General features: G+C 39.2%; 1 protein-coding gene across 12 annotated transcripts in view; it reads left to right on the top strand.

The window, feature by feature from the left end:
- Positions 1–27,875, top strand: part of LOC124115402 (mitogen-activated protein kinase kinase kinase kinase 5-like) — a 104,668-nt gene that overhangs the window by 2,414 nt on the left and 74,379 nt on the right. For 6 of the 12 annotated variants that reach the window (XM_046476368.2, XM_046476367.2, XM_046476363.2 and 3 more), the window contains exons 2-15: positions 1,971–2,028; positions 4,132–4,222; positions 4,628–4,692; positions 6,226–6,329; positions 7,839–7,881; positions 9,456–9,528; positions 10,389–10,520; positions 11,105–11,167; positions 12,541–12,622; positions 16,971–17,081; positions 18,060–18,141; positions 18,894–18,919; positions 20,690–20,752; positions 27,607–27,659. In XM_046476368.2, the coding sequence (XP_046332324.1) occupies positions 1,971–2,028; positions 4,132–4,222; positions 4,628–4,692; positions 6,226–6,329; positions 7,839–7,881; positions 9,456–9,528; positions 10,389–10,520; positions 11,105–11,167; positions 12,541–12,622; positions 16,971–17,081; positions 18,060–18,141; positions 18,894–18,919; positions 20,690–20,752; positions 27,607–27,659 (1,046 nt within the window). The remainder of the gene's footprint in view (positions 1–1,970; positions 2,029–4,131; positions 4,223–4,627; positions 4,693–6,225; positions 6,330–7,838; positions 7,882–9,455; positions 9,529–10,388; positions 10,521–11,104; positions 11,168–12,540; positions 12,623–16,970; positions 17,082–18,059; positions 18,142–18,893; positions 18,920–20,689; positions 20,753–27,606; positions 27,660–27,875) is intronic. The other 6 variants (XM_046476373.2, XM_046476372.2, XM_046476369.2 and 3 more) reach the window with 1 other exon arrangement.

The following is a 27,875-nucleotide window of genomic DNA, read 5'->3' as shown; positions in this document are numbered from 1 at the left end:
TTTGGTTGTAAACTTCCTTCTTTTCACCATGGATACCAAGGGCTCCAGATTAAGGCTGTATTGGTGAATGTACAGATGAAAATATGCACGATATGGTGGGGGATAATTTAGAAAACGTATCGGATACCCATAACAGCATCCATGTAGGGTCTAACATTCATTTATAGACGTTATCCCTAAATACCATGTCAACAAATCCGTACTGAAGTTCTCAAATTAATCATGTAATTACACTGCCTGGTTACAAAAAGTGTTCATTGTATATCTGGACTTATGCTTGTAACCTATTTTAATAATTTAATTTGATGTTGTTTACATTATTTTTTGCAAAATCGTGCGTGAATTGATCGGTAGATCACACAACTCACTGGATTTACAGCCACCATGGTCAGATAACCGTCATTTACGCCTTGAAACAGACTAGTTGACATGGATACATATATCATAAATGCCATATTTTGACTTGGGAGCTTAGTGGTGTTCCATATATAAAAAAATATCCGGCAATAGCGATCAATACTACCAAAGTTAGTGCCACACTTATAGTTATTATTATTTTAAATATATATAGTAAAGCTGCAACTAAAATAACACGAGATTGGAATATATTATTCTTGATAAAATAGTAGATTCAGGTACAATTCTTCACTACATCAAAATTTTTAGTCTTATAGTTATTGGGTAATTTTTAACCGAATTACCGGTAGATTCTGAGAAAACGTGTAAAGTTGATTTCTGTTTCCGGCTTAGTTTACCAGAAAATACCACACGATAATCTTAATCTCTGCTTATAAAACAATATCTAGTAGATCTGGAAATACAATTTAAATGGTAAATCATCTGATCATGTCTAGTGATGTTTTATTTGAAATTTCAAGTTTGTTTTCACTAAGTTTGTTATCAACTGTTCGTTTACCTTAATGTGCTGAAGGGATATGATGTAAAAGATTTCTGATCATAATACTCAATATTGTTTCCCGAAAAAAGTACTGAATATCCTAGAGGGGGTGCGCATTATACCATAGACATACATGTTCAACAAAAAAGGTATTATTTTTTGTTTATTGACGTTTTTACACTAGAGTAGCACTGCGCTGGTGCATATACAAGATTAATCCATTAAGTTCCATTCAGTACTCTAAGTGTACTCTTTAGTTTTGCCAGTATATTCCTATATTAAAATAATAAGGAGTACATACTCCTGATTCTGACAAATTATATGGTGCCCAGGCTATCTACTATTAAATATTGAATCATACACATAATAAATTGATGATGTGATATTAGGTTGCTAATACAATGCATTATTTAATCTGGAATTATTCAAGTGTAGTTCAGCAAGTAGGTGTAACTTGTAAAGCCCACTTTTGGTGACCCATTGTAAACTTGCTGCCATGAAATTATGAAACCATCTAAACTCTCTCCATGCCCACAATTTCTTAATCACAAAGACCACTGAGTGTACAATGCTTGGTATTTGGTGTAATATCTATACCGTATTCGACGTAATAAGCGCCCACGGCGATATTTGCTAATATATTGGCAAGTGAACAATCCCAATTAGCATCCCTTCCGATTGATCAATGTAGACAAGACTTATTTATTCGTGTATAATACGCACTCGTGTGTTATATCCACCCTTAATTATGGGCAATTAAATTCTGGAAAAATATATCTGTGGTATATAAACAGTTCAGGCTGTCAGCATAATCCACAAAATTTATCTTTCAACTCTGTCCACCAAAATAATATTCTTATAAGAGCCCCCCATTTCTAATTTTGAGAGTGCCCTGGGCGCTTATTACGTCGAATACGGTATGTGTGTGTCTGGTCAGCCACCTACCTACCCACCCTATTTTTAGAATTGATGGGCTGAAATAGGAAACACATGCATTCTTGGTGGTGATGGGGAGCTTAGTTAATTCTGCGTGTCATTTCAGTATTCTCTTTTCTGTTTATGCTGTCACTAGGCCAAGAGTCTGGACACAGGATCGCTTGCCGCCATGAAAGTCATCAAGCTGGAGCCAGGTAATGTCAGGAATAAATGGTCAGCACTTGTAAACATTTTCTGTGTTGACAATTGTCATTATGACAAAGCTGTGTCTTAGTTCATATTCAAGGTAGCATATGCTTAGCTCAGCATGCTATGAATCAAAGCACATATTTTATCCCAGTTTTGTTTAGCTGTGAGTGAGTAAGTTGGGTTTAACATCACTTTTAACAGTATTCAATTTATATCGCGGCGTGTCAGCTTAATGTGGGAGGAAAGCCCGAAGTAATGCAGGTCTCAGACATTTACCGCTTCGGTGAACCCCTCGAGCACGGGTATGGTGCTGACAAACCTAGAAACATAATCGGGGGGAACCGGGATTCGAACCCATAATCATAGGTTTCTGGCGTGCCCAAGGGACGCAACTCTGCATAGCGAACAGCCTTAGACAACTGGGCCACCTGTGCCCCCAGTTGTGTTTAGCATATCTATGGATGTTAGATTATGTGGATACTGTGAAACCTTCAAAGTCCAGAACCTGTTATTGTTGTGTCAATCTGGACACCTCCCCTCCGGACGGCTACTGCAGGGAAACACTATCATGTATACAAAGTGACAGTACACATTATTATGATTGTTTTACTCTGTTATGATAAATCGTTAATCACAAATTTTGTTATCCAGAATTTTTTATCAAGATGATTTCAGGGAAAATGCTACCCTCCGAATTCAACTGATTGACAAGGTTTCACAGTGTCATTGTGTCATGATTGTTTAAGCCAGTGAAAGTTTATGGAGTTGACAACTTGCATCATCTTCTCACATGTATAGCACTTATAATCATTTAAAGGTAGAGGGGTCACGGGTCAGGTGTGGTAGTTGTTGCATCCCTTGGGCATGTTGGGCACTGCAGAAATCTATGATTGTGGGTTCAAATTCTGTTTTCCCCAAATTATCAGGTTTCAACTTTGTCACCATACCCGTGCTCATGGGTTTCTCCAAAGTGGTAAACATCTGAGATCTGCATCTCTTCGGGTTTTCTTCGCTCATTGAGCTGACACGTCGTGATATAACTTATTTATAAGTGGATTACTATAAAAAAAAACAGTGTTAAACTCAACTCATTTACTCACTCCCTCACTTTCAAAATAGTATACAGCATGAATTTTATTAAATGATGTCAGTGTAGAATATGATTGGTTTGGTTGGTTTGTTGTTTAATGCCACACTCAGCAATATTCCAGCTATATGACGGCGGTCTGTAAATAATCAGTCTGGACCAGACAATCCAGTGATTAATATCATGAGCACCGATCCACGCATTTGGGATACAATGACATGCATCAACCAGGTCAGCGAGCCTGACGACCCGATCCTGTTAGTCGCCTCTTACGACAAGCGTTGTCGCCTTATTTCATAACTGTCACGTGTAGCAATGATAAACCACCAGTATATTTTGTGTTACAACTGGTGACATACAAAACTAGGGATCCAGAGGACCTCCAATAAATAATTTCAAGGGCCCCTACAGGAAATATGAGGGTCCTCGAAAGTAATGAAATAGTGTAGAGTAGCTTGGTGTGGTGTTAGTGTTGTGTGTAGTGTAGTATAGTGGGTAGTGTAGTGTGGTGTAGTGTAGTGTAGTGGGTAGTGTAGTGTAGTATAGTGTGTAGTGTAGTGTAGTGTAGTGGTTAGTGTAGTATTGTGGGTAGTGTAGTGTGGTGTAGTGTTGTGGGTAGTGTAGTGTAGTGTAGTGGGTAGTGTATTGTAGTGTAGTGGGTAGTGTAGTATAGTGGGTAGTGTAGTATAGTGGGTAGTGGTGTAGTGGGTAGTGTATTGTAGTGTAGTGGGTAGTGTAGTATAGTGGGTAGTGTAGTGTGGTGGGTAGTGTAGTGTGGTGTGGTGTAGTGTAGTGGGTAGTGTAGTGTAGTGTGGGTAGTGTAGTATAGTGGGTAGTGTAGTGTGGTGGGTAGTGTAGTGTAGTGGGTAGTGTAGTGTTTGCTTGTGTTAATTCATCCATCATAAACAATTATTAACATAACACACTAAGCCAGTTTTTCCTTGATAATAATGTTCATGAACAAGGGAATGTTGGCATGGTTGTGGAATGTGTTAAATGTATGTCTTGATTTTTTTTGTAGGTGATGATTTTGCCATCATTCAACAGGAGATAATCATGATGAAAGACTGCAAGCATCCCAATATAGTGGCTTACTATGGCAGTTACATCAGGTAAGCAGAAAACAGGAGTTGCTTCCCTTAGCCATGCCCGGATCCACTGACAGTGGGAAATCCAAGATTCCTGTAGATTATGATCCTTGGTTTGTCAACGCCACTCCAATGGGCTTGTCTCACATAATCAGTGATTTAGTTGACATTGATGTTTGTACCAGTAAACAGTAAAGTCAGTGAACATTAACATAGTGAACTTGGTAAAGTCAGGCCAGTAGACACAGTGAACATGGTAAAGCCAAGACGGTAAATATGATAAACACAGTAAACATGATAAATCATGCCTTTAAAGGTGATAAACAGTAAACATGGTAAAGTCCGGCTGATAATAGATTAATTATTATTTCTCTTATTAAAATTTTTCATAACATTTCGTGTCCGTACTCATGTTGTTTTTAATTGCAGGAGAGAGAAATTGTGGATTGCAATGGAATATTGTGGAGGAGGGTCCATGCAGGATATCTACCATGGTGAGTGCCAGAATATAGCACACTGCCACACTTAACAAGCTTATTGATCACATCATTCATCAGGATTTAATAGCAATATGTATTCGATCTATCCTGAATTGTCTGAGGACATAATAGTTTGTGTAACCATGAAATCTCATTACTGCTAAGGTTGTGAGATATAAAAAATTCACAGATGCAAAAATGTTGGTTGGAACTAAATACATTAACAAACGTTTGGGTCATAGCCAGTTCTGATTCTGCTGGAATGGAAATCAACCATTGTTTAAGTGGAGAGCGCTGTTTGGTTGTAATTACTGATTCTATGGGTCCCCTGGTGTTCTATCTGGGGTTGTTGTATTTAAAGCTGCAGGGGGCCTATTCTCTGCCTCGGTCTGACAATAATTGAGGTTTAAACTGTTAAGATAAATTAACTTCCTGGTGTTCTAAAGAACAAAAACACATGACTAATCTCATTTTTTGATTTACCTGATCTGATTAAAGTTTATTTTTGTCCACGATGGGATTGCATTACGTGAATGAAACTGTGTTCACAGTTGTGTTTCCAGGAACTTTTCACAAATGAATTGTATTATAAATCTTGCGATGACACTTCGTTCTTAAATTAACTTTTGAATGCTGGGGATACATGATTTCTAATATTTACAATGGAATCTGACATGTATTTACTGTAACCCTCCCCGTGAAGATCCGGGGTAGAATAGGTCTTCAGCAACCCATTCTTGTAAAAGGCGACTATGCTTGTCGTAAGCGGCGACTAACGGGATCGGGTTGTCAGGCTGACTTGGTTGAAGCATGTCATCGTTCTCAATTGCCTAGATCGATAGTGATGTCACTGGATTGTCTGGTCCAGACTTGATAATTTACAGACCGCCATCATATAGCTGGAATATTGCTGAGTGGGACGTAAAACAAACCAAACCAAAAATACTGTAACCCATGAAGATTCTGGGTAGGAATGTAGGTCCCCAGCATCAGTTGTTTTGAAAACAGTGGCTAGTGAAGTGAAAAACACACACTGTTATCAGGGTAATGTGCATTCTTAGTCCCCTGTTCTGAAAAATGCCTGAATTACACACAAACCTTCAGATTCACTGGAACATACTCCTAAGAAAATATTAGATTCCTGACAATGTTTTAGATTCCCTGGAACATCGTGGATTTCTAAAAACATATTGGATTCCTGACAATATTTTAGATTTCTAAAATCATATTGGATTCCTGACAATATTTTAGATTCCCTGGAACATCGTGGATTTCTAAAAACATATTGGATTCCTGACAATATTTTAGATTTCCTGGAACATCGTGGATTTCTAAGAACATATTGGATTCCTGACAATATTTTATATTCCCTGGAACATCGTGGATTTCTAAAAACATATTGGATTCCTGACAATATTTTAGATTTCTAAAAACATATTGGATTCCTGACAATATTTTAGATCCCTGGAACATAGTGGATTCCTAAGAACATATTGGATTCCTGACAATAGTTTAGATTTCCAAGAACATTCCTCGTTTCTCTTCCAGTGACTGGTCCCCTGGCCGAGCCACAGATAGCGTTTATATGCAGAGAAACACTGAAGGGGCTGAAGTACCTTCACAGTCGGGGCAAGATGCATAGAGACATCAAGGTGTGTACACAGGTCATGCGTGTCCACATAGTGCATCCATCACATGTAGTGCTAAATACAAGGTTGCAACTTAAGGCCCAAAATGAAAATGTTGGTTTCTTGTAATCTGACGGATAGAGAATCTCACCCAAGTGTCTTTTGATATCAAATATATCAACAAGAGTTAATAAAAGTGGAAAAATTCCAAGGCTTGCCGAGGATTTTTGACACTTTTATTAACGAGTGTTGATATATTTGATATCAAAAGACATGAGGGTGAGATTTTATTTATCATCCAACATCATTCTTCAAACTTTTTCAATTTGTAGACTGTAATTAGCAGTGTCTTCAGTGTAAAAAGTACTGTAACAGCTTCAGTAGCAGAGTCATTAGTGATGTCAGTTGATTGTGACGTCATGGTAACCAGTGACGTCACAAGGGTCTGCAAAGCATTGTGATGTAATTTGATCTAATCCAAGCGATATCTCCTGTGGGAGCCAGTTTTGGATGATAAGTAGAGAATCTCACCAGAGTGTCTTTTGATATCAAATATATCAACACGAGTTGATAAAAGTGGAAAAATTCCGAGGCTTGCCGAGGATTTTTGCCACTTTTATCAACGAGTGTTGATATATTTGATGTCAAAAGACACTAGGGTGAGATTTTATTTATCATCCAACATCATTCTTCCAACTTTTTCAGTTTGTAGACAGTAATTAGCAGTGTCTTCAGTGTAAAAAGTACTGCTTACAGCTTCAGTAGCAGAGCCATTAGTGATGTCATTTGATTGTGACGTCATGGTAACCAGTGACGTCACAAGGGTCTGCAAAGCATTGTGATGTAATTTCATTGCAGCGATATCTACAGTGTAGATATCTCTTGATCTAATCCAAGCGATATCTCCTGTGGGAGCCAGTTTTGGATGATAAAGCCATCTCTTCTCCTGCAAACCTGAATTTTATATCACATTGTTCGCTTGTTGTCTCTCTCTCTTTCTCTCTTAGTGAATTTAGTGAATTTAGTGAATTTAATATTTACCATGTTTACACCTGTAACTTTTTTCCACCTACTGCCCTAACTAGATGTCTGTACATGCTGTAGACATGGGTAGAACTGGTATGTTTCGTAATAGCATATCTTCAAAATTGTAGGACGTTTGGCTTTGAAATGCAAATAGAATCTTTGAACCGATGAAAACTTTCAAACAACCTTTGCATAGGCAGGATAGGGATCTCTAATAGTTAGTTAACTTCTAGTCTTGAGTTCCAGAAACGTTATCATCTCTTAACAGGCTATAGACAACACCTTATTATTCGTGTTATGATGATTGTAGTATACTACTCAAAACAAATTAAGGACCGCTGAGTCATCATTTTACTCTATTTAGTCTGTGGTTGCATGCCAGATTAACTATAGTAATATGAAAGAATTGCGTGGTCCTTAACTTTTTATGAGCAGTATATTTTCATGATCTTAGAATGGTGTTGCATTGAATGAAGTGATGAACTATTCAACAACTCTGTGTTTCAGGGTGCTAATATTTTACTAACAGATGAAGGAGATGTCAAACTGGGTAAGTGTTCGGGAAATGAGTCAGAAGTCGTGCTGAAATTTGATTGTTAAATGATTTATTCATCATTTTCATGTACACACTGGTGCAGTGGTCACTTAGCATAACACTACTGCCACAGGCTAATTTGCATATCATGTGACTGGACTTTCCTCCTGTTTGTAAACAAATGTGCTTATTCTGAAATCAGAACAGATTAGCCTGATGCAAGTATTTGGGGGCGCTTTACATACTGTTTTGCATTATTATATAGATATGCTACTACAACTGGGACAGTGAGGTGCATGACAATATATATTCATACTTCAAAGTGACCCTAGCTCTCCATATGTCTTCGATGACAGCATGTTTAGCTGTACAACCAATGTAAAGAATGGATAAATACGCAAATGGAATTAGTTTTTCAAATTTTAGGATATTTTCTCAATGAAAGTTAACCATTCTATGACATATGTTAATCTATGTTACTTGTCAGAAATGAAACAGATGAAAAACATATCATGCATATGCAATGGACTGTTTAAGATATGTCGATTCGTCACATGGCGCTGGCCTGTGGCAGAGGTACTAGGCTCGTCGCATGGAACTCTGGGTAGGAGAGTGGTTCCTAGATTCCCAATATAATGTTTATTGTAAATTAACATGATTTCTTCATCGCATGCAGTAGAAGTTTCCTAATTTTGCCCTGCACAAGAGTGAGTGGTTGAACGCTGCTTTGAAAAGTATTCCTTTTATGTCACGGTGTGTCAGCTTGATGTGCGATTTGGTTGGGTTTGGTTGGTTGTTTAATGCCGCACTCAGCATTATGATGACGGTCTGTAAATAATCGAGTCTGGACAGACAATCCAGTGATTAATATCATGAGCATTGATCCTAGCATATTGGGATCGATGACATGCATCAACCAAGTCAGCGAGCCTGACCACACGATCCCGTTAGTTGCCTCTTACGACAAGCACAGTCGCCTTTTTTACGTCAAGCATGGGTTGCTGAAGACCTATTCTACCCCGGATCTTCACGGGTGTTGATGTTGGAGGAAAGCCCGAAATGATTCAGGTCTGAGACGTTAACCACTTTTTCGAAACCCACGAGCACGAGTAGGGTGATGACAAATCCTGCACAAGAAGTATGAATGGTTTGTAAAGGCATATTAGCAGCTGGAGATATATGTTTGTTTGTTTATTGTATTATACTGAGTCAGCAATATTCAAGCAATTTCCCAGCAGCCTGTGAACAATTGAATCTCGATGAATCAGCATGATTAACATCCCTTGGAGAAGTTGGAGTCAGGGTACAATGACACACAATCCGCTGACCCGTGAAGATTCCAGGGTAGAATAGGTCTTTAGCAACCCATACTTGCCGTAAAAGGCGACTATTCTTGTCATAAAAGTCCGCTACATTCAAGTCGTACCACCTGATTCCGACTTCAGTCATCTCTTAAAAACACTTGTGAGTCTCAAGGTATCTATTCTTACTGGGAATCCTCACAAGGTGGGGATCAGCGTAGCCTGGAAGAAATATCAAGTACTTTTGAAAGTGGGGACTTTGATTGAGAGAACAACATTGTGTTTCAGCTGACTTTGGTGTGTCGGCCCAGATTACTGCCACAATGTGTAAAAGAAAATCTTTCATTGGGACACCTTACTGGTGAGTTTTCTATATCTGAGTTGTCGAAATAGCACGAATATAATTTATCATAGGACACTAATCAGATTCTGTTCTGGTAAAATAGAACAGTTTTAGAGGTGTGGATTCCATTTTGTTCCCCAATACCATAGAAAACATACCATATTGTGTGTCATCTATGAAATAGGGGGCAAACAAAAGGAATTGTTGCAAACAAGTAATTTTGTATTGGAAATGTTGATATTGATGTGAAAAATAACTATTATGCATGTTTGAGTGGGGTTTCCATGTTAAAACAGTGGCATGCTACCTTAGTGGGCTACCCAAATATGAACTGGCTAGTCCAGATTAATACATGCAGCCACACACACATGTGTGCATCCACGTTGCTATGTAAGTGCAGTAATCTTGAGACCGCCTCCGTGGTCTAGTGGTAGAGCGTCCGCCCAGAGAGCGGAAGGTCCGGGTTCCGATCCCCGGCCGTGTCATACCAAAAGACGATAAAAGATGGTACTTGTTGTTACCCTGTCTGGCGCTCGGCATTAACATGATTAAGGGGCTAAAACAAGGACTGGTCGGCTGGGAGTCTGTATACTGTGTCTGAGTGGGGTATTCATGTTAAACTGCGGCATGGTATCTCAGTGAGCTAGCACTATAAATCGGCATCAGTCCGGACTAGTACAAGCAGCCACACAAACACACACACGTACATGCACGTCGCTATATAAGTGCAATAATCTTGGACGCGACGTTAAACCCCATTTCACCTCACCTCACCTGTAATCTTGAACGTGACATTAAACCTTGTCTTACGTTACCTCACTAAGAAGCTTGATACTGGTGTGTATACTGACTCTGTGTGTCTGTGTGTGTGTGTGCAGGATGGCTCCAGAGGTTGCTGCTGTGGAGAGAAAGGGGGGTTACAACCAGCAGTGTGACATCTGGGCCGTGGGCATCACTGCCATTGAGTTTGCCGAGTTGCAGCCTCCAATGTTTGATCTTCATCCCATGAGGTAGGTATGGTCCTGCGCCATGACTGTGGAATTTATATAGACAGAGATATGGATAGAGATATTTCTTTTTACTAGAAGCCTAGGCAAGTCCAGGTTGAACTGAACCAAGTCTAGTTTCCTTGATGAAAACAAAAGCGGAAAGATTCTTTTGATGAAAAAAAACTATTTTAAAGAAATGTTTTCATACTTCATAGACTAGGTGTTCGTCTAATGTATTTAGTCCTGTAGTTGTAGTACCATCAAGTGACACTAGATTAAAAAATGAGAGTTTTTTCTAACTTATTAAGATATGTAATATGTCATCTGTTTTCCATTAATTTTTTTTATCAAATGACTGTGTTAGGTGAAATTGGCTTATTAGGACTGTAGCATATTTTCGTCCCCCTCCCTAGTCTCTATATCATGTTCAAATTTATAACCTTTTTTGTTGTTTTTTAATTATTTATTTGTTGTTTTTTCATTCTCACCCTTTAAACACTCTCCCTCCCACCCTCCTTTGTTGTTCCATGTGAAGATAAGTATATTTTTGATTGGTAATCAGATATTGAAAGTGAAGGCATTGAATGTATCTCTTTTCATTCCAGGGCATTGTTTTTGATGTCAAAAAGTGGCTTTAAACCTCCCCAGCTCAAAGATAAAAACAAATGGTGGGTATGATAATGTGAAACTGTACTTTGCATTAGCCTCAGTCTCTTATCTGAAGTCATCATCAAAATCAGCTTGTCTAGTTTTTCCTTGTGCTACCAGGATACGTGAATGTATTGAATTAGAGCTGAGAGTACAATCAGTCATAGATTACTCTTATGGGCTGTGAGGTAGCCTAGTGGCTAAAGCAGGGATTTATGTAGAGGCCAGTATTCGGCCCTTAGCCTGCAGCAAATGTCTGTAAAAATTCCCAACTTGGAATGAAGATTTTTCCTATTCATGTAATCATGTTAGTATAACAATATAGTTTTAACTAATATTATGGCTTTGTAGAGGTTTCTTATATTTCACTGTATGGCGATCTACCTTCAGTTGCTGGCGATCTATTGTCTGTTTTAATAATGTGGTGTTATCTATAGTAATATCCATTTTATGATTCCATACTAGTTTTAAATATATTTCTGTGATAAGTCTGGTTATTTTACTGTCCTTCGTTGACAGGTTTTTATGTAAGTATTTATTATGTGTAACCCTTGATAGTCACGATATGGCTGAAATATTGCCGATGTGACTTAAAATTTTAACTCACTCACTCATTATATTTCACTGATAATAGGACCAACATAAACATGATAAAGGAACAGTCATTATTGTATTGGATGCGATGTTGAAATGCCTCTGAATTAAAAAAAATAAAGGACTATAAAAACGATTAAAAAATTATCCCAATTTTGCACAAAATAATAATGTTTTCCAAATAAGCCCGCATAGGGCACTAAGTTTGAAATTCTAGATATATGCCTGTAAGGTGTGTGGTCATCATGCAGAAGAGCCAGTTTGAAACCCAAATGTTTGGCAAAGATGTTGTCGAAATCAGTGGAAGGTGACACTAATCACGTTCCAGTGTTTCTGGTGACCATTGACTGCTGGGACAGGAGTGATTAGAAATACCAGTCACATTTTAGAACATAAAATGTCTCCTTTTAACCTGACGCATATCTTTATCGCTTACAACTTTTTTGGTTTTGCCACTGAAAAAAGACAATGTCTGTTTGTATGAAACCTGTTTACCCCAGTAAGGACTGAAACGGTGCAAGAGTATATCAGCCAATGACAAGAAGTCTTTGTATGAAGTGCGGAAGATGTATAATTAGACACGGAATGTACCTCTCATGTTTTGTGAGAATAACACAAAAATTGTGAAATCAGTGCTCATGTTACTCTTGTAAGTTATGTTTTGAGAATGCTAAGTTATGTATAGTTATTTATACAGGTTCCAGATGCCGATTGAAATTCCTGTTTCATTTTACCGTCCAAAAACTACCAGTACACTACATGTTCTCTCCTCGCTCAATGGCTGCTCTGTTGTTCACAGGACCACAGTCTTTCAACATTTTGTCAAAGTTACACTGACGAAGAATCCAAAGAAGAGGCCCCCAGCTGATAAGTTGTTAGAGGTATGTCTTTGTATGTCCCTGTACATCAATAGATGTGTGTCACTGTATGTCCCTGTATGTCCCTGTACATCAATAGATGTGTCACTGTATGTCTCTGTATGTCCCTGTACATCAATAGATGTGTGTCACTGTATGTCTCTGTATGTCCCTGTACATCAATAGATGTGTGTCACTGTATGTCCCAGTACATCAATAGATGTGTGTCACTGTATGTGTCTGTATGTCCCTGTACATCAATAGATGTGTGTCACTGTATGTCTCTGTATGTCCCTGTACATCAATAGATGTGTGTCACTGTATGTCCCTGTATGTCCCAGTACATCAATAGATGTGTGTCACTGTATGTATCTGTATGTCCCTGTACATCAATAGATGTGTGTCACTGTATGTCTCTGTATGTCCCTGTACATCAATAGATGTGTGTCACTGTATGTCCCTGTATGTCCCAGTACATCAATAGATGTGTGTCACTGTATGTCTCTGTATGTCCCTGTTCATCAATAGATGTGTGTCACTGTATGTCCCTGTATGTCACAGTACATCAATAGATGTGTGTCACTGTATGTCTCTGTTTGTCCCTGTACATCAATAGATGTATGTCACTGTATGTCTCTGTATGTCCCTGTTCATCAATAGATGTGTGTCCCTGTATGTCCCAGTACATCAATAGATGTGTGTCACTGTATGTCTCTGTATGTCCCTGTACATCAATAGATGTGTGTCACTGTATGTCCCTGTATGTCCCTGTACATCAATAGATGTGTGTCACTGTATGTCTCTGTATGTCCCTGTACATCAATAGATGTGTGTCACTGTATGTCCCTGTATGTCCCAGTACATCAATAGATGTGTGTCACTGTATGTCTCTGTATGTCCCTGTACATCAATAGATGTGTGTCTCTGTATGTCCCTGTACATCAATAGATGTGTGTCACTGTATGTCCCTGTATGTCCCAGTACATCAATAGATGTGTGTCACTGTATGTCTCTGTATGTCCCTGTACATCAATAGATGTGTGTCACTGTATGTCTCTGTATGTCCCTGTACATCAATAGATGTGTGTCACTGTATGTCTCTGTATGTCCCTGTACATCAATAGATGTGTGTCACTGTATGTCCCTGTATGTCCCTGTACATCAATAGATGTGTGTCACTGTATGTCTCTGTATGTCCCTGTACATCAATAGATGTGTGTCACTGTATGTCCCTGTATGTCCCAGTACATCAATAGATGTGTGTCACTGTATGTCTCTGTATGTCCCTGTACATCAATAGATGTGTGTCACTGTATGTCTCTATATGTCCCTGTACATCAATAGATGTGTGTCACTGTATGTCTCTGTATGTCCCTGTACATCAATAGATGTGTGTCACTGTATGTCCCTGAATGGCCCAGAACATCAATAGATGTGTGTCACTGTATGTCCCTGTATGTCCCTGTACATCAATAGATGTGTGTCACTATGTCTCTGTATGACCCTGTACATCAATAGATGTGTGTCACTGTATGTCTCTGTTTGTCCCTGTACATCAATAGATGTGTGTCACTGTGTGTCACTGTATGTCCCTGTATGTCCCAGTACATCAATAGATGTGTGTCACTGTATGTCCCTGTATGTCCCAGTACATCAATAGATGTGTGTCACTGTATGTCTCTGTATGTCCCTGTACATCAATAGATGTGTGTCACTGTATGTCTCTGTATGTCCCTGTACATCAATAGATGTGTGTCACTGTATGTCCCTGAATGGCCCAGAACATCAATAGATGTGTGTCACTATGTCTCTGTATGTCCCTGTACATCAATAGATGTGTGTCACTGTATGTCTCTGTTTCTCCCTGTACATCAATAGATGTGTGTCACTGTGTGTCACTGTATGTCCCTGTATGTCCCAGTACATCAATAGATGTGTGTCACTGTATGTCCCTGTATGTCCCAGTACATCAATAGATGTGTGTCACTGTATGTCTCTGTATGTCCCTGTACATCAATAGATGTGTGTCACTGTATGTCTCTGTATGTCCCTGTACATCAATAGATGTGTGTCACTGTATGTCCCTGAATGGCCCAGAACATCAATAGATGTGTGTCACTATGTCTCTGTATGTCCCTGTACATCAATAGATGTGTGTCACTGTATGTCTCTGTTTCTCCCTGTACATCAATAGATGTGTGTCACTGTGTGTCACTGTATGTCCCTGTATGTCCCAGTACATCAATAGATGTGTGTCACTGTATGTCCCTGTATGTCCCAGTACATCAATAGATGTGTGTCACTGTATGTCTCTGTATGTCCCTGTACATCAATAGATGTGTGTCACTGTATGTATCTGTATGTCCCTGTACATCAATAGATGTGTGTCACTGTATGTCTCTGTATGTCCCTGTACATCAATAGATGTGTGTCACTGTATGTCCCTGTATGTCCCTGTACATCAATAGATGTGTGTCACTATGTCTCTGTATGACCCTGTACATCAATAGATGTGTGTCACTGTATGTCTCTGTTTGTCCCTGTACATCAATAGATGTGTGTCACTGTGTGTCACTGTATGTCCCTGTATGTCCCAGTACATCAATAGATGTGTGTCACTGTATGTCCCTGTATGTCCCAGTACATCAATAGATGTGTGTCACTGTATGTCTCTGTATGTCCCTGTACATCAATAGATGTGTGTCACTGTGTGTCACTGTATGTCCCAGTACATCAATAGATGTGTCACTGTATGTCTCTGTATGTCCCTGTACATCAATAGATGTGTGTCACTGTATGTCTCTGTATGCCCTTGTGTCACTACATCTGTATGTAACTATATGTCTCTGTATGTCACTATATATCTCTGTCTCTGTATGGCCATATGTCACTACATCTCTATGTCACTATCTATCTATGTATGTCTCTGTATGTCTTTCTATGTCACTATATATCTCTATGTCTCTGTATGTCCATATGTCACTACATCTGCATGTCACTATCTATCTGTGTATGTCTCTGTATGTCACTATCTATCTGTCTCTGTATGGCCATGTCACTACATCTGTAGTCACTATCTATCTGTGTATGTCTCTGTATGTCACTATATATCTCTATGTCTCTTTATGTCACTATCTATCTATATATGTATGTCACTATATATCTCTGTCTCTGTATGTCCATATGTCACTACATCTGTATGCCACTATCTATATATGTATGTCTCTATGTCACTATATATCTCTATGTCTCTGTATGTCCATATGTCACTACATCTGTATGTCACTATCTATCTGTGTATGTCTCTGTATGTCACTATCTATCTGTGTATGTCTCTGTATGTCACTATCTATCTGTGTATGTCTCTGTATGTCACTATATATCTGTATGTCACTATCTATCTGTGTATGTCTCTGTATGTCACTATATATTTCTGTCTCTGTATGTCCATGTCACTACATCTGTATGTCACTATCTATCTGTGTATGTCTCTGTATGTCACTATCTATCTGTGTATGTCTCTGTATGTCACTATATATTTCTGTCTCTGTATGTCCATGTCACTACATCTGTATGTCACTATCTATCTGTGTATGTCTCTGTATGTCACTATCTGTGTATGTCTCTGTATGTCACTATCTATCTATATATGTATGTCTTTGTATGTCACTATATATCTCTGTCTCTGTATGGCCATATGTCACTACATCTGTAGTCACTATCTATCTGTATGTGTCTGTATGTCACTATATATCTCTGTTTCTGTATGTCACTATATATCTGTCTCTGTATGGCCATATGTCACTACATCTGTATGTCACTATCTATCTGTGTATGTCTCTGTATGTCACTATCTATATGTGTATGTCTCTGTATGTCACTATATATCTCTATGTCTCTGTATGTCACTATCTATCTGTGTATGTCTCTGTATGTCACTATATATCTCTGTCTCCCTATGGCCATATGTCACTACATCTGTATGTCACTATATATCTCTCTGTCTCTGTATGTCACTATATATCTCTCTGTCTCTGTATTTTTGTCACTGTATGTGTTTCAGCATTATCTTTATCCCATGTTGTCAATGGTATCATGACAGCCATTTTGAAACATGACTTTTGAGGTGCATGTAAAACTCTGATTATTATGTTGTAGTTCGTGTTCAATAGAAGTGTGTTAAACTGTCAAGTTAATTGTTGAACGTTGCATTCATGCATCAGAATTACATTTTATTAGCTAACCTGGACTGAAAGTTACATATATTTGCATATTCTGGTTAACCTGAAAAGAGTGTTCCACAAGAAAACGGGTGGGAGACTTTGTGGCTTGATTTGTTACTTCTGACCGTGTCGATCTGTTACATTTGCAGCATCCTTTCCTGCAGCTTGATATAAGTAGGCGCTTGATAAAAGAGTTGTTGGAGAAGTCACGGAACCCTACTACAAACAACCATTATGAGATGTCTGAAGATGATGATGGGGTAAGAGTGATATGCATAAACAGTGACCTGCTCACTAACTAGAATGGCATTTGTACTATTGTGATAGTATCGCAATATTTAAGAACAGTATTGCAGTTATATTGGATTGCAATATTGTTATTGTTGCAGCCTTTCACTGCTGGGGTCATGTTTTAAGATGCGGAAATTTTAAAGGCAGACTTTTTGTTGATGCGGCTGTGCCTGAGGACCAAGACTTCTTTTTTGCCTAAAATTATGAGTGTTTTCTGAATGGATGGCTTCATTGATTGCATGTCAGTGTAACCTGATGGCATGGACACTTGCTCTTTATATCAATCACTGGTTTTCTGGTCCAGACTCAATCATTTACAGGCATTATATTGCTGGAATATTGCTGAGTACGAAAGCCTATTGGGGTCAAAATTGAAATGTGGAATAGACATGAAAAGAAATTTGTTATGATGGAAAAAAGATTCGTTATTATCATGATTATGGGAAAAGTTTCGTTATTACAAAAAAAGATTTGTTATTATGAAAATAATTTCGTTATTACAGAAATAATTTTGTCATTACGGAATACGGAAAAAGACTCGTTATTACAACAACAAAAATCGTTAAATATTACGAAAAAAAGATTCGTTATTATGAAAATAATTTCGTTATTACAGAAATAATTCTGTTATTACGGAATACGGAAAAAGATTTGTTATTATGAAAAAAAGATTTGTTATAACAAAATTATTTCTGTAATAACAATTTTTTTTCCGTTATAATGAATTTATTTCCGTAATAACAAATCTTTTTTTCCTTTATAACGATTTTCGTTTCGTGTCTTTTCCATATTTCAATTTTGACCCCAGTAGGCTTTCGTAGCTGAGTGAGATGTGGAACAATAAGCAACAAACAACATTGTTATTGAGTCCCTAGTCACAACCCATGGACAGTACATGTGTGACACCAAGCAGATACTCAAGTCTGTTGTTGCCTGTCTATTTCCAGTTCCTGCAGGATGCACCAAGGAGGATATCGTCCAAGAAAACTGCCCGCCAAAGTCAAGCTACAAACAGTATCGAATTGAAAGGTGAGCTCTCAAGGCAATATGTTTCCATCTCAAGTCACTTGCCAGCTCACCCATGAAGATCTGGATTAGAATTGGTCCTCAGCAACCTTTGCTTGTCGTAAGAGGCGAATAACGGGATCGGGGGGTCAGGCTTGCTGACTGTTTCATGCATGTCATGGTGTCCCATTTGTGTAGACAGATGCTCATGATGTCAATCACTGGTCCAGACTCAATTAATTACAGACTGGATTTATCATGGTTTAGATTGTGTTCGGTAGGCTGAGCATGTACTGTAGTGTTGGTCATCTACCCCCTACTACCTCTGTTTTATCGCTGATTGTCTTTAACGCTTATCAATTATTTGGACCCCTAAGCTATCATTCTAGTGATTGTAAGGGGGCATGGGTGACCCAGTCGTCTAAGGCGCCGCGATTTGCTGTGCAGAGTTGCATCCCTTGGGCACGCCAGAAACCTATGATTGTGGGTTCTAATCCCGATTCGCCCCTATTATGTTTCTAGGTTTGTCAGCACCATACCCATGCTCGTGGGTTTCACCAAAGTGGTCAGTGGAGACCTGTATCACTTCAGGCTTTCCTCCCACATTAAGCTGACACGCCGTGATATAACTGGAATACTGTTAAAAGCGGCGTTAAACCCAACTCACTCACACTGTAGTGTATTCATAGGCCTCAACATGGCATCATATAACATAAATGGGTTAAATAGATGCATATTTTATCCAATTGTTAATCATGTCCTTATGTTTCTTTCAGTAAATTTGAATTTTGATTCACCGAAGGTATGTACTTTATCTCTTTCCAATTTCAAGTTTGGTTAATAACAAAGATAAGATTGATCTTTTTGGACATGATGAAGTCTGCAGCATGAGTGTGTTGAACTGATTGAAGCATGATGCAGTGACAGGAATGCTCTGGAAAAATAGAACAGTTGATGAAGGAATAGTGATGGTAGTACCAGGGTAGATTGGTAGTTCCATGAGATTGGAAGTTCCATGTATGTTTCATACTCAATCTCATTAAAATTAGATCTAAGTTCTCGCTGCTGCTAAACGAAGATCTGAGGACATCCCATTACGGGTCACGTCAGAACGACCTTTCGCGAAGATTGACCGATCACTGAAATAACAAACAAGAAGTCGACATCAGCCAATAAGAAAGCAGCTTTCTCGAGCTTTACAGCACTCGTTTCAATGTGACGACTTCCATTTCAGAATACGCTTGAAAAATATGTTGGCACAGTTCTCGATTAAAATTTTGAAAACTGAACAAACGAACATTCCGGAATGTCTAATATATGGTTGAGATTGTATGGCAGTACTTCCCATGTACTGTGCAACGCCTCCTACATTCAAATGTTTTACCCAGGGAAGCGAGAGACAGACGATAATTTTGACGGAATCAGTCGTACGAGCTGTAACTGTCGTTGGGAATACCCTGTGTTAAGGTTTTCGAGGTTGCATGATGAGAAAACACATTCTGATTGTCGCTTTCATGATCTCGTAAACGACGCTTTGATTGGTTGGATGAAAGGTCGTTCTGACGTGACCCGTAATGGGATGTCCTCAGATCTTTGTTTTGCGATAGCGAGAACTAAGATCTGATTTTAATGAGATTGGTTTCATACTTAGTTTAACCACCACGATGTTGACACTTTTTGTCTATTATTGTTATCAGACATATTCAGACACTATTTATGAACATTGGAAAAAATTAAATTAGTTTTCATCATTTTGGTAAGATATTTAAGATAGATAACGGACAGTAAACTCGTATCAATTCTTGGTAATAGTTTTCAAGTTCAGTTATGGAAAGAAGACTGTGCATGCAGCATGAAACTATGAAATGAGTTTGTAACAGTGTTACCTTTAACTAAACCTAACAGCAAACAACTTGTGAATGTGAAGAGTTGCATCCCTTGGTAATGCCAGGATCTGCTGACCATGTGTTTGAATCAAAGATTTGCCCTGATTATAATCCTTGGTTATTATCTGATTCCGTGTGAGAGAGATAGTGGTGATTGTCTCAGAGTTGAGTCTTAATGATGAATGTGTAGCCAGGTACATGAGCACAATAACATAAGCTAAGGTGTACCTACGTGATGTCTGGCTACACAAGTCTGATATCCTTTAACAACACCAATTAAAGCCAAAGTATTTTTATATTTTTTTTGGTTCACAGATTATTTTGTGAAAAATCCTGGTCGCTAGGTGGGGAAATTTTTAAATTAAAAAAAAGTTATTTCAGATTATTGTTTTGTTATTCAAAAAGTGAATATGTTGCCCTGAAGGCTTGCAGTTGAAGCTAATGTTTTCACAAGTTTGTTTGGTGAACACATCACATACATATTTGAAATGATTTTCTAAGTGCATTTCAGATCTTTTTTGAAGTTTTTGTTATTTTATGACCACCAGAATAAAAAAACAAAAAGTGTCCCCCATTTTTTTAATCTTAATAACTACAAGTGTGTTATCATGGTTATGATTGAATCAGAATAGTGACAGCATATGTTGATGCATCGCTGTGTTGAACTAACATTGCACGTGTTGCAGGGTGCAGAAGCCTTTGATTACGAGTTTGCCCAAGGCTGGGACATGAGCAGAGACCGTACACATGTAATGCTGTTTGGACTCTGTTGCTATTTTATCTAGATATGGTCACACTTACACACTTATGCATGAGAAGCAGACTGCTAGCCCAGGCCTTGTGGGTGTTCTGTTGCTGGGGTTGTGTCTAGTGCAGTTTGTTGCTTGAACAGTTTGTAGGAACCAGTGTAGATTTTCTGTCAGTAGAATCCCCTTAACCATGTTAACCCTTGCTGAAGGGATCGTTGTTGTATGGGGTCCATACTGTCCTTGACAACTGTGACCCCTTCAGCCTAACCCCTGTACTTCCCTTGCTCATGTTTCTAGGTCTTATCTTGGGGAAAATGTAAACTGTAAAAGGGTCTTTGTCATGGTCCTTATAAATAATGATAGACAATACAACTGATATCCAGGATCCAAGGACACTGATATCTTGAGTCTTTGAAAATATCTATATATTTAAACTTATCCTATCTCACACTATGCATTTCTTCTTTCTTGTTTCGATCCTTATGTTGAAACTTGCTTGAACAAAGTTTCCAGCTTCCAAAAATTCACACGAAAACATCCCAGCATCACCATGGCCACCACCCAAACACACTGTAATTCCACGTAGTAGGGTAGGGTACCACCTCCTTGGTATATATACATGATATAACACCTACACTACTAAGGAAGAAGACAGGAACAGACCAAGACAAATGCCCAGCCTCCTCAAATTTGGCAGACCCTAAGGACTGTCATTGTCTTTATTCAAAGGACTGTTGATGTTCCCAGTGTCCTCACCTCTCGGAGCAAGCCTTTTGTATTTACCTACGCAAATCCTTTAGCGTAATATTGATCGGCAGACTAAATCTAAGGAAGCAGAACACGGGCCTACCTCTGCTAAGAAGCCCAAACGTGTTACCATGTTGACAGTCTCTTCCACACTAAAGGGATCAACGCGCTAGATCTGAGCATCAACGTTCCCGAGATCAACACTCAGGAGATCGACTTAATAGGGATCGCTGCTCGACTGATCGATCTCACAGCGTAACTTCTAATAAATCACAGACCACTCCAGCTCGTCAGGGTAATTTTCACTATTAAATTTCCAGTCGTGGAACTGCCAGCATCTACCATTCCTCCTTGTCGGCTGAAGATGATGGCGTCCTCACTGATAACGTTCCTGCGATTCCGACCAGCCGATTATCCCTAGTGCGTCTGTATCCATGCCTACCTTGGTGCAACGAGCAGCCTCAGACGTCAACATGGTTCTCTCTAAGGATGGCTTGTCCAAGCAAGCTTCGACATCTCCTACCGTCAACCCTCCTAACGCTCCCCAATCGTCAGGTCTGCTGATCGACCTCGCAATGGAGCTAAACGGACCACCCTTGCTCGACATGACAATCGCCATCATTCGGAGGAGGATTCCTATACTATGCTGCTACCCATATCCCTCTCCTGGCCGTTTAGTAGATAGATATCAATACTGATCTTCTAGACTCGTGAAGATCCGGGGTAGAATAGGTCTTCAGCAACCCATGCTTGCCGTAAAAGGTGACTAACGGGATCGGGTTGTCAGGCTCGCTGACTTGGTTGATGCATGTCATCGATCCCAATTGCGTGGATCGATGCTCATGATGTCAATCACTGGATTGTCTGACCCAGACTCGAGTATTTCCAGACCACCGTCATACAGCTGGAATATTGCTGAGTGCGGTGTTAAGCACCAAAAAAACAAACTAAACTAAAACTAATCTTCTAAGGATTGAATTCTCATCGCCTCTGGGTCAACATCAACATCGGGATTGACATCAATACCATCCGCTTATTGATCGACAAGTGGAGTGACATTGACACCCTCTCCTTGGGGTTGACATCCTCTCCTCGGGGTTGACATCAATATCGATAATGGGGCACATGTTCTATCTATGAATGATGTCAGCAATGTCGCCAACTTTCCAAGACGGATTTATAACTTGCGTTCATAATTGCCAAATGTTCGGTGGATCAGCGTTTCAAGGCAGTTGAAGAACTCTGTACTATCGTTAGCCAAGAAATCTAAGCAAACAGTCTCTCCATTGTTTATGTTGTTGTCGTACCTTTTTTCAAGACTACATCATCGACCATCACTTCATTATCGATGGCGGTGGACACACTAACCGTTGTGTTCTTCACAGCCGAATTTTCCGCCTTTCCAAGGACCACAGCTCTGTGTGTGAGGATACATGTTCACCTTCTACAGTCCCGCACTTGGCCAACAACCCACCATACTGTATGATCAAGACATGTTATTCTATTGCATTGACATCTATATAAGAATCAGCGTGATCTTATTGTACTGTTGCTACACCATACCTGGTTCAGATGAACTACGTTGATTTGGAGATGTTATGACAGTCTAGATTCTCATCGCCTTCCCTTCCCTACTTCACGGAATCACCAGAAATTATCCTCGGCGTTCATTCAGTCTGTTGCTCAAGAAGATTGCCAATTTATTAAGGATCAAGATCGGGGATATTACATCTCTCAAGACAGACATTATCAAGGGATTGAAGATCGACTGGATCGTGCGCCGCATTTTTACGAATGTAATCGACTGTCATTTCCAACTTATGAACATGCATCAGATATCACGGAGATCAACTTGCTAATGCACCGGTCACGCCACACATTTGCGAGGGAAACAGGCTGCACCTACACTGTTATCTCTACGGAACTTAGGACACCCTTTTTGTTCATCTGCTATTCAGTTCTCTCTGTATTGTCGCGTGATGAGTGTGAGTGGGGCTTTACACCAAGTGTTAGGCGAGGACATACCCTGGTTTCCCTGCCCTGAAGCGCTTGCAGTCAGCGCCGCTCTACAAGCCCCGTGCAGCCACCAGGATACATTATTCAATGCCCAGTGCAGGGATGTTTTGCAAATCAAGCGTAAGGAGTTTTCTCTGGATTGTAAACAAACCCCCCATGCTGGAATCAGTACAAACTGACCTTTGTTGACACCTCAACACCGCCGGGGCGCCCGCTTGCACAATCTACTGATGATTGGGTGATGGTCTGTCTACATAAAGATCGAAACAAGAAGTTAGAAATGCATTTTGTGAGATAAGAAAATAATTATAAACATACAATTTTTTGTAAAATTTTCTGTTCTAATTTTCTGGATTACCCTGGTAATTGAACTGAAATTAATGAACCTGTGTTTGTTGCATTATTTTATGGTATTTCAAGGTTGCAGCTTTTGGAAATAGGATCACTTATATTCGGCACAATTACACAGTGATTACTCATGAATTGAGCACAGCGTTCACCAATCAGTTCATAGGAAGGCAAAGAAAATATTGCAGTTTAATAACTGGGAATCTGATACAGGAATCTGGAATCTGCTTGGTGTGAAATCTCTCCCAACTTTTATTCCTGATTATAAATACCTGTAATACTATTGTGACAATGTGAAAGATTATTTTGACTTTCAGTGGACATATGTTATCATCATATCCCTTGCTTGTGCCTTCATCCTCAGCCCCGGTTTCTACATCCCATGTTCCACGCCTTGCTTTGTCTACCCCCAGTGAAGATTCGCATAAACACTGTGCCAATAGACTGACCCTCAGTCAAAAATACTTTTGCACAAATACCGAACATCATGGTTACTCTTTAGCTATAACCAGGATTCACACATGCTTGAAAACGCCTTGAATTCTTTCTTTGTCAGTTTTGAAAATCCTTTAATTCAGGATCTGCAGCTGCTTTGAAAAGTTCTTGAAATATATGCCATGAAAAGTCCTTGGGTTTTCCTGCCATTGTTCACCAGAATTCTATTCCATAAGTATTCTTTAATTCCACAAAGGGGATTTGTGACCTTAGATTTGAGGCTGGAAATTTATGAAAATCACTTCAGGTCATCGATGGCCCATTTGAATAAGGTACTGCAATTTTCCGTTCAAAGTTGTGTCCCTTAGGTGTGCCACGATCCTCTGAAAGTAAGTTCGATTCCTAGGTTTACCCTTATTATGATTCTTATTTACCACCACAACCATGCAAATTGGTAAATGCCTAAAGTCTACATCACTTACAGCTTTCCTCACACATAAAGCTGACATGCCATGGTATAACTGAAATAGTGTTTGAAACAGTGTAAAATGAAACTCGCCCACCCACTCAAAGCATGTTCCTGAGGCAAGAGAGTTTACTGACTTTAAAGGTCCAGTTTCCACCCTTGCCGAACTAGGCTGGAATTCCTGGGCTTAATCGTAGTGCCACCAGTGGTTATTATGAGTTATGTCCCTTCTATGTGTCTTCTATGGACCAATCGGATTCCACCCCTCGTATCACTTGCATTTGCTTCTAACAAAATGGCGCCGCCCAGTCAAGACGATCTGATCGATACCGGTAATCAAAATCTATATTGTGATAAAACAGGTCTTACATCTTGAAGTGCATCAAATCACATGAGCACCTTAATTAAAAACATGAAAAGACTTGGAAAATATCTGCTGACACCGAGTTGGCAGTACACATGCTTTGCAAATCCTGCAATCAACCGAAATCAACATGACAGTAACGAACAAGGATTTTTTATTTTATTGTGCGATTTTGATTGGACTATGCATAGACTTGTAAGTCCAGCCAAAATCTGGATAATTAAATCCATGATACCAGCCTAGTTCGGCAAGGGTGGAAACTGGGCTATTATAGTCAGATAACTCCCTTGCCTTTGGAAGATGATTCAAAGTCACTTCAGCAGTCCCTGAACCTAGACTTTATGGGTGATCAGGTAGTCCTTAGCAATCATTATCACTTAACACTTCCACATCCGCATGACAGCATCTGCAACATGCTGTGAAATGTTTTACTTAGTCCTCTGTTTTAATGTCATGCATTCCATTTTATGCCACACCTCTTTCAGGGTTGTCATTTGGCTATGCTTTGTTTATATCATTGCTAATACCATGCTTTTACTAACATGATATTTGTTTTTCATCAATTGACTTTGTTGCTTGAAGCAATTGGCAACACCTTAGCTCCCTTTCAAGTTGAATATGTGTTCATTGGATTTTTTAGTTACTAAGACTTTTTTTAATGTAAGTTCAAGATTTCTCCAAGTAGACAGACCCATGAAGATCCGGGGTAGAATACATCTTCAGCAACCCATGCTTGCCGTAAAAGGTGACTATGCTTGTCATAAGAGGCGACTAACGGGATCCGATGGTCTGGTTCGCTGACTTGGTTGATGCATGTCATCGATCCCAATTGCGTGGATCGATGCTCATGATATTTATCACTGGATTGTCTGGTCCAGACTCGATTATTTCCAGACCGCCGTCATATAGCTGGAATATTGCTGAGTGCGGCGTTAAACAACATCCCAACCAACCAACCAACCAAGTAGAAAAATGTAGAAGTCTTGACCAGAACAGAATAACTCTAGGTAGAGTTATGTATGTTTACAGAGTTTGATGTTTTGACTCTTTTCAAAATTAAATATTTTTAATTAATTTTAATATTTATTCCCCTGATAATTTTTTAAGTATTTTGACACATTTTAGCCATAGGTATTATCAATCCCAGTGAACAAATAGTCAACTTGTTGCCTAGATGGACAGCTCTTGGCCACTGCATGGGCTTTGTGTCATCATCAGCTTCTACTTGTTATGTGTTTCATGCAGTGTGTTCGTCATTCGTTTCATTTAGGTCCATGTACGATGAAGAAGAGGTATTTAGTTTCTTTTGATCTTTCAGACTTGAGATAATCAGGTGATAATGCTACTGACCTGCAGAGGCTGAGCTTACTAAATCCCTCTGAGAACAGTTTAATACTCTTAGCAAGGATAGATCTTAACACAAGCTCAACCTTCACAGGTTGTCTTTCTGTGTAGAAATGTTTCCTTTTTATACATGTTGTCATTATCATGATTATATTCTACTCAAAAGAAGTTAAGGAAGACCTTATTCTTTCATATCACTGTTGTTCATCTGTTATGCCATGAAAAAAACCAGATTAACTATAGTAAAATGAAGGATTCAGGTATTCTGTAACTTCTGTTGAGTAGTATGTATACTGTTCAACTTTTGATAGGGATAACCCTGTTATTCCTTGATAGACAACATCCCGATCAAATACTGTGTATTGAGTGAGTGAGTGAGTATGCTCTTACGCCGCTTTTTGCAATATTCCAGCAATATCACGGCAGGGGACACCCTAATGGGCTTCACACATTGTACACCATGTCGGCAATCGAACCCGGTCCTCGGCGTGACAAGCGAACGCTCTAACCACTAGGCTACCCGACCGCCCCTACTGTGTATTGACATCAATATAGGCTGATAGAATTTCAGGTTTTGAGGCCATCATCAGGCGCTTCATCGAGGTCAATAAGTTGTCCCCTGGGAAATTAATATTCAGTGATGACCTTTGACATGTTGAGGTCCTGTCCCAGCTGAGACTTTCTATTTTATCATTCTGTTTGTTTTTATCAAAACATGTCCTAAAATTGAGTAGTGAGATTACTTTGCCCATCAACACAATCATCACATTTGCCATCTGAAGTTACGACTTTCGACGTTTGTTCAAAGAATCCTGTTTTGAAATTCTCGTGTGAACACTGTGAATGCAGTAAAAACCAACCCTATTTTAAGCATCTTCTGGGACAAGTGATATTCATAAAAAAAATATAATCATGATAATGTGACTTTTCCCATATGGTCGATATAAACTTTGTCAGATTACAAAGCAGAAGAATAAGCCCAAAATGATAATCCTATTTGTACACAAATTAACAGTTGTTTTTGTAAAGTGTATATGTGCAGATGTCTGTGAATAGCATTATATGTGCCTGTCCTGTCTAGGAAGTAGCATATTGTCATGTACTACCTTCCTGACACCTTGCTACTGATTGCAGGATGAACAGTACGACACGGCGCGCCCCTGGCCGGAAGACGACTTGTCCAAGAAGTGAGTACCACACATGCATGTCGGATGTGAAGTGAGGGTCAGGAATTTCGTTTTTAAAATATTTTTGGCTTTACCGAATGGTAATCAGACATTTATGCATGGAAATGCTTCTTCCAGGCTGGTGGTGAAATGGGGGACGATTTTTAGCCCACCTGACTCAAACGTTCATGATGGCTTACTCCTGCGGTGTCATGCTTTTGTAAACGATTTTATTGC

This window comes from Haliotis rufescens, unplaced genomic scaffold (genome assembly GCF_023055435.1).
Source record: "Haliotis rufescens isolate VD_foot unplaced genomic scaffold, xgHalRufe1.0.p SCAF_3, whole genome shotgun sequence".
In the NCBI taxonomy this organism is placed as follows: domain Eukaryota; kingdom Metazoa; phylum Mollusca; class Gastropoda; order Lepetellida; family Haliotidae; genus Haliotis; species Haliotis rufescens.
Note: the sequence above shows the minus strand (reverse complement) of the source record. Positions and strands in the feature narration are given on the sequence as shown.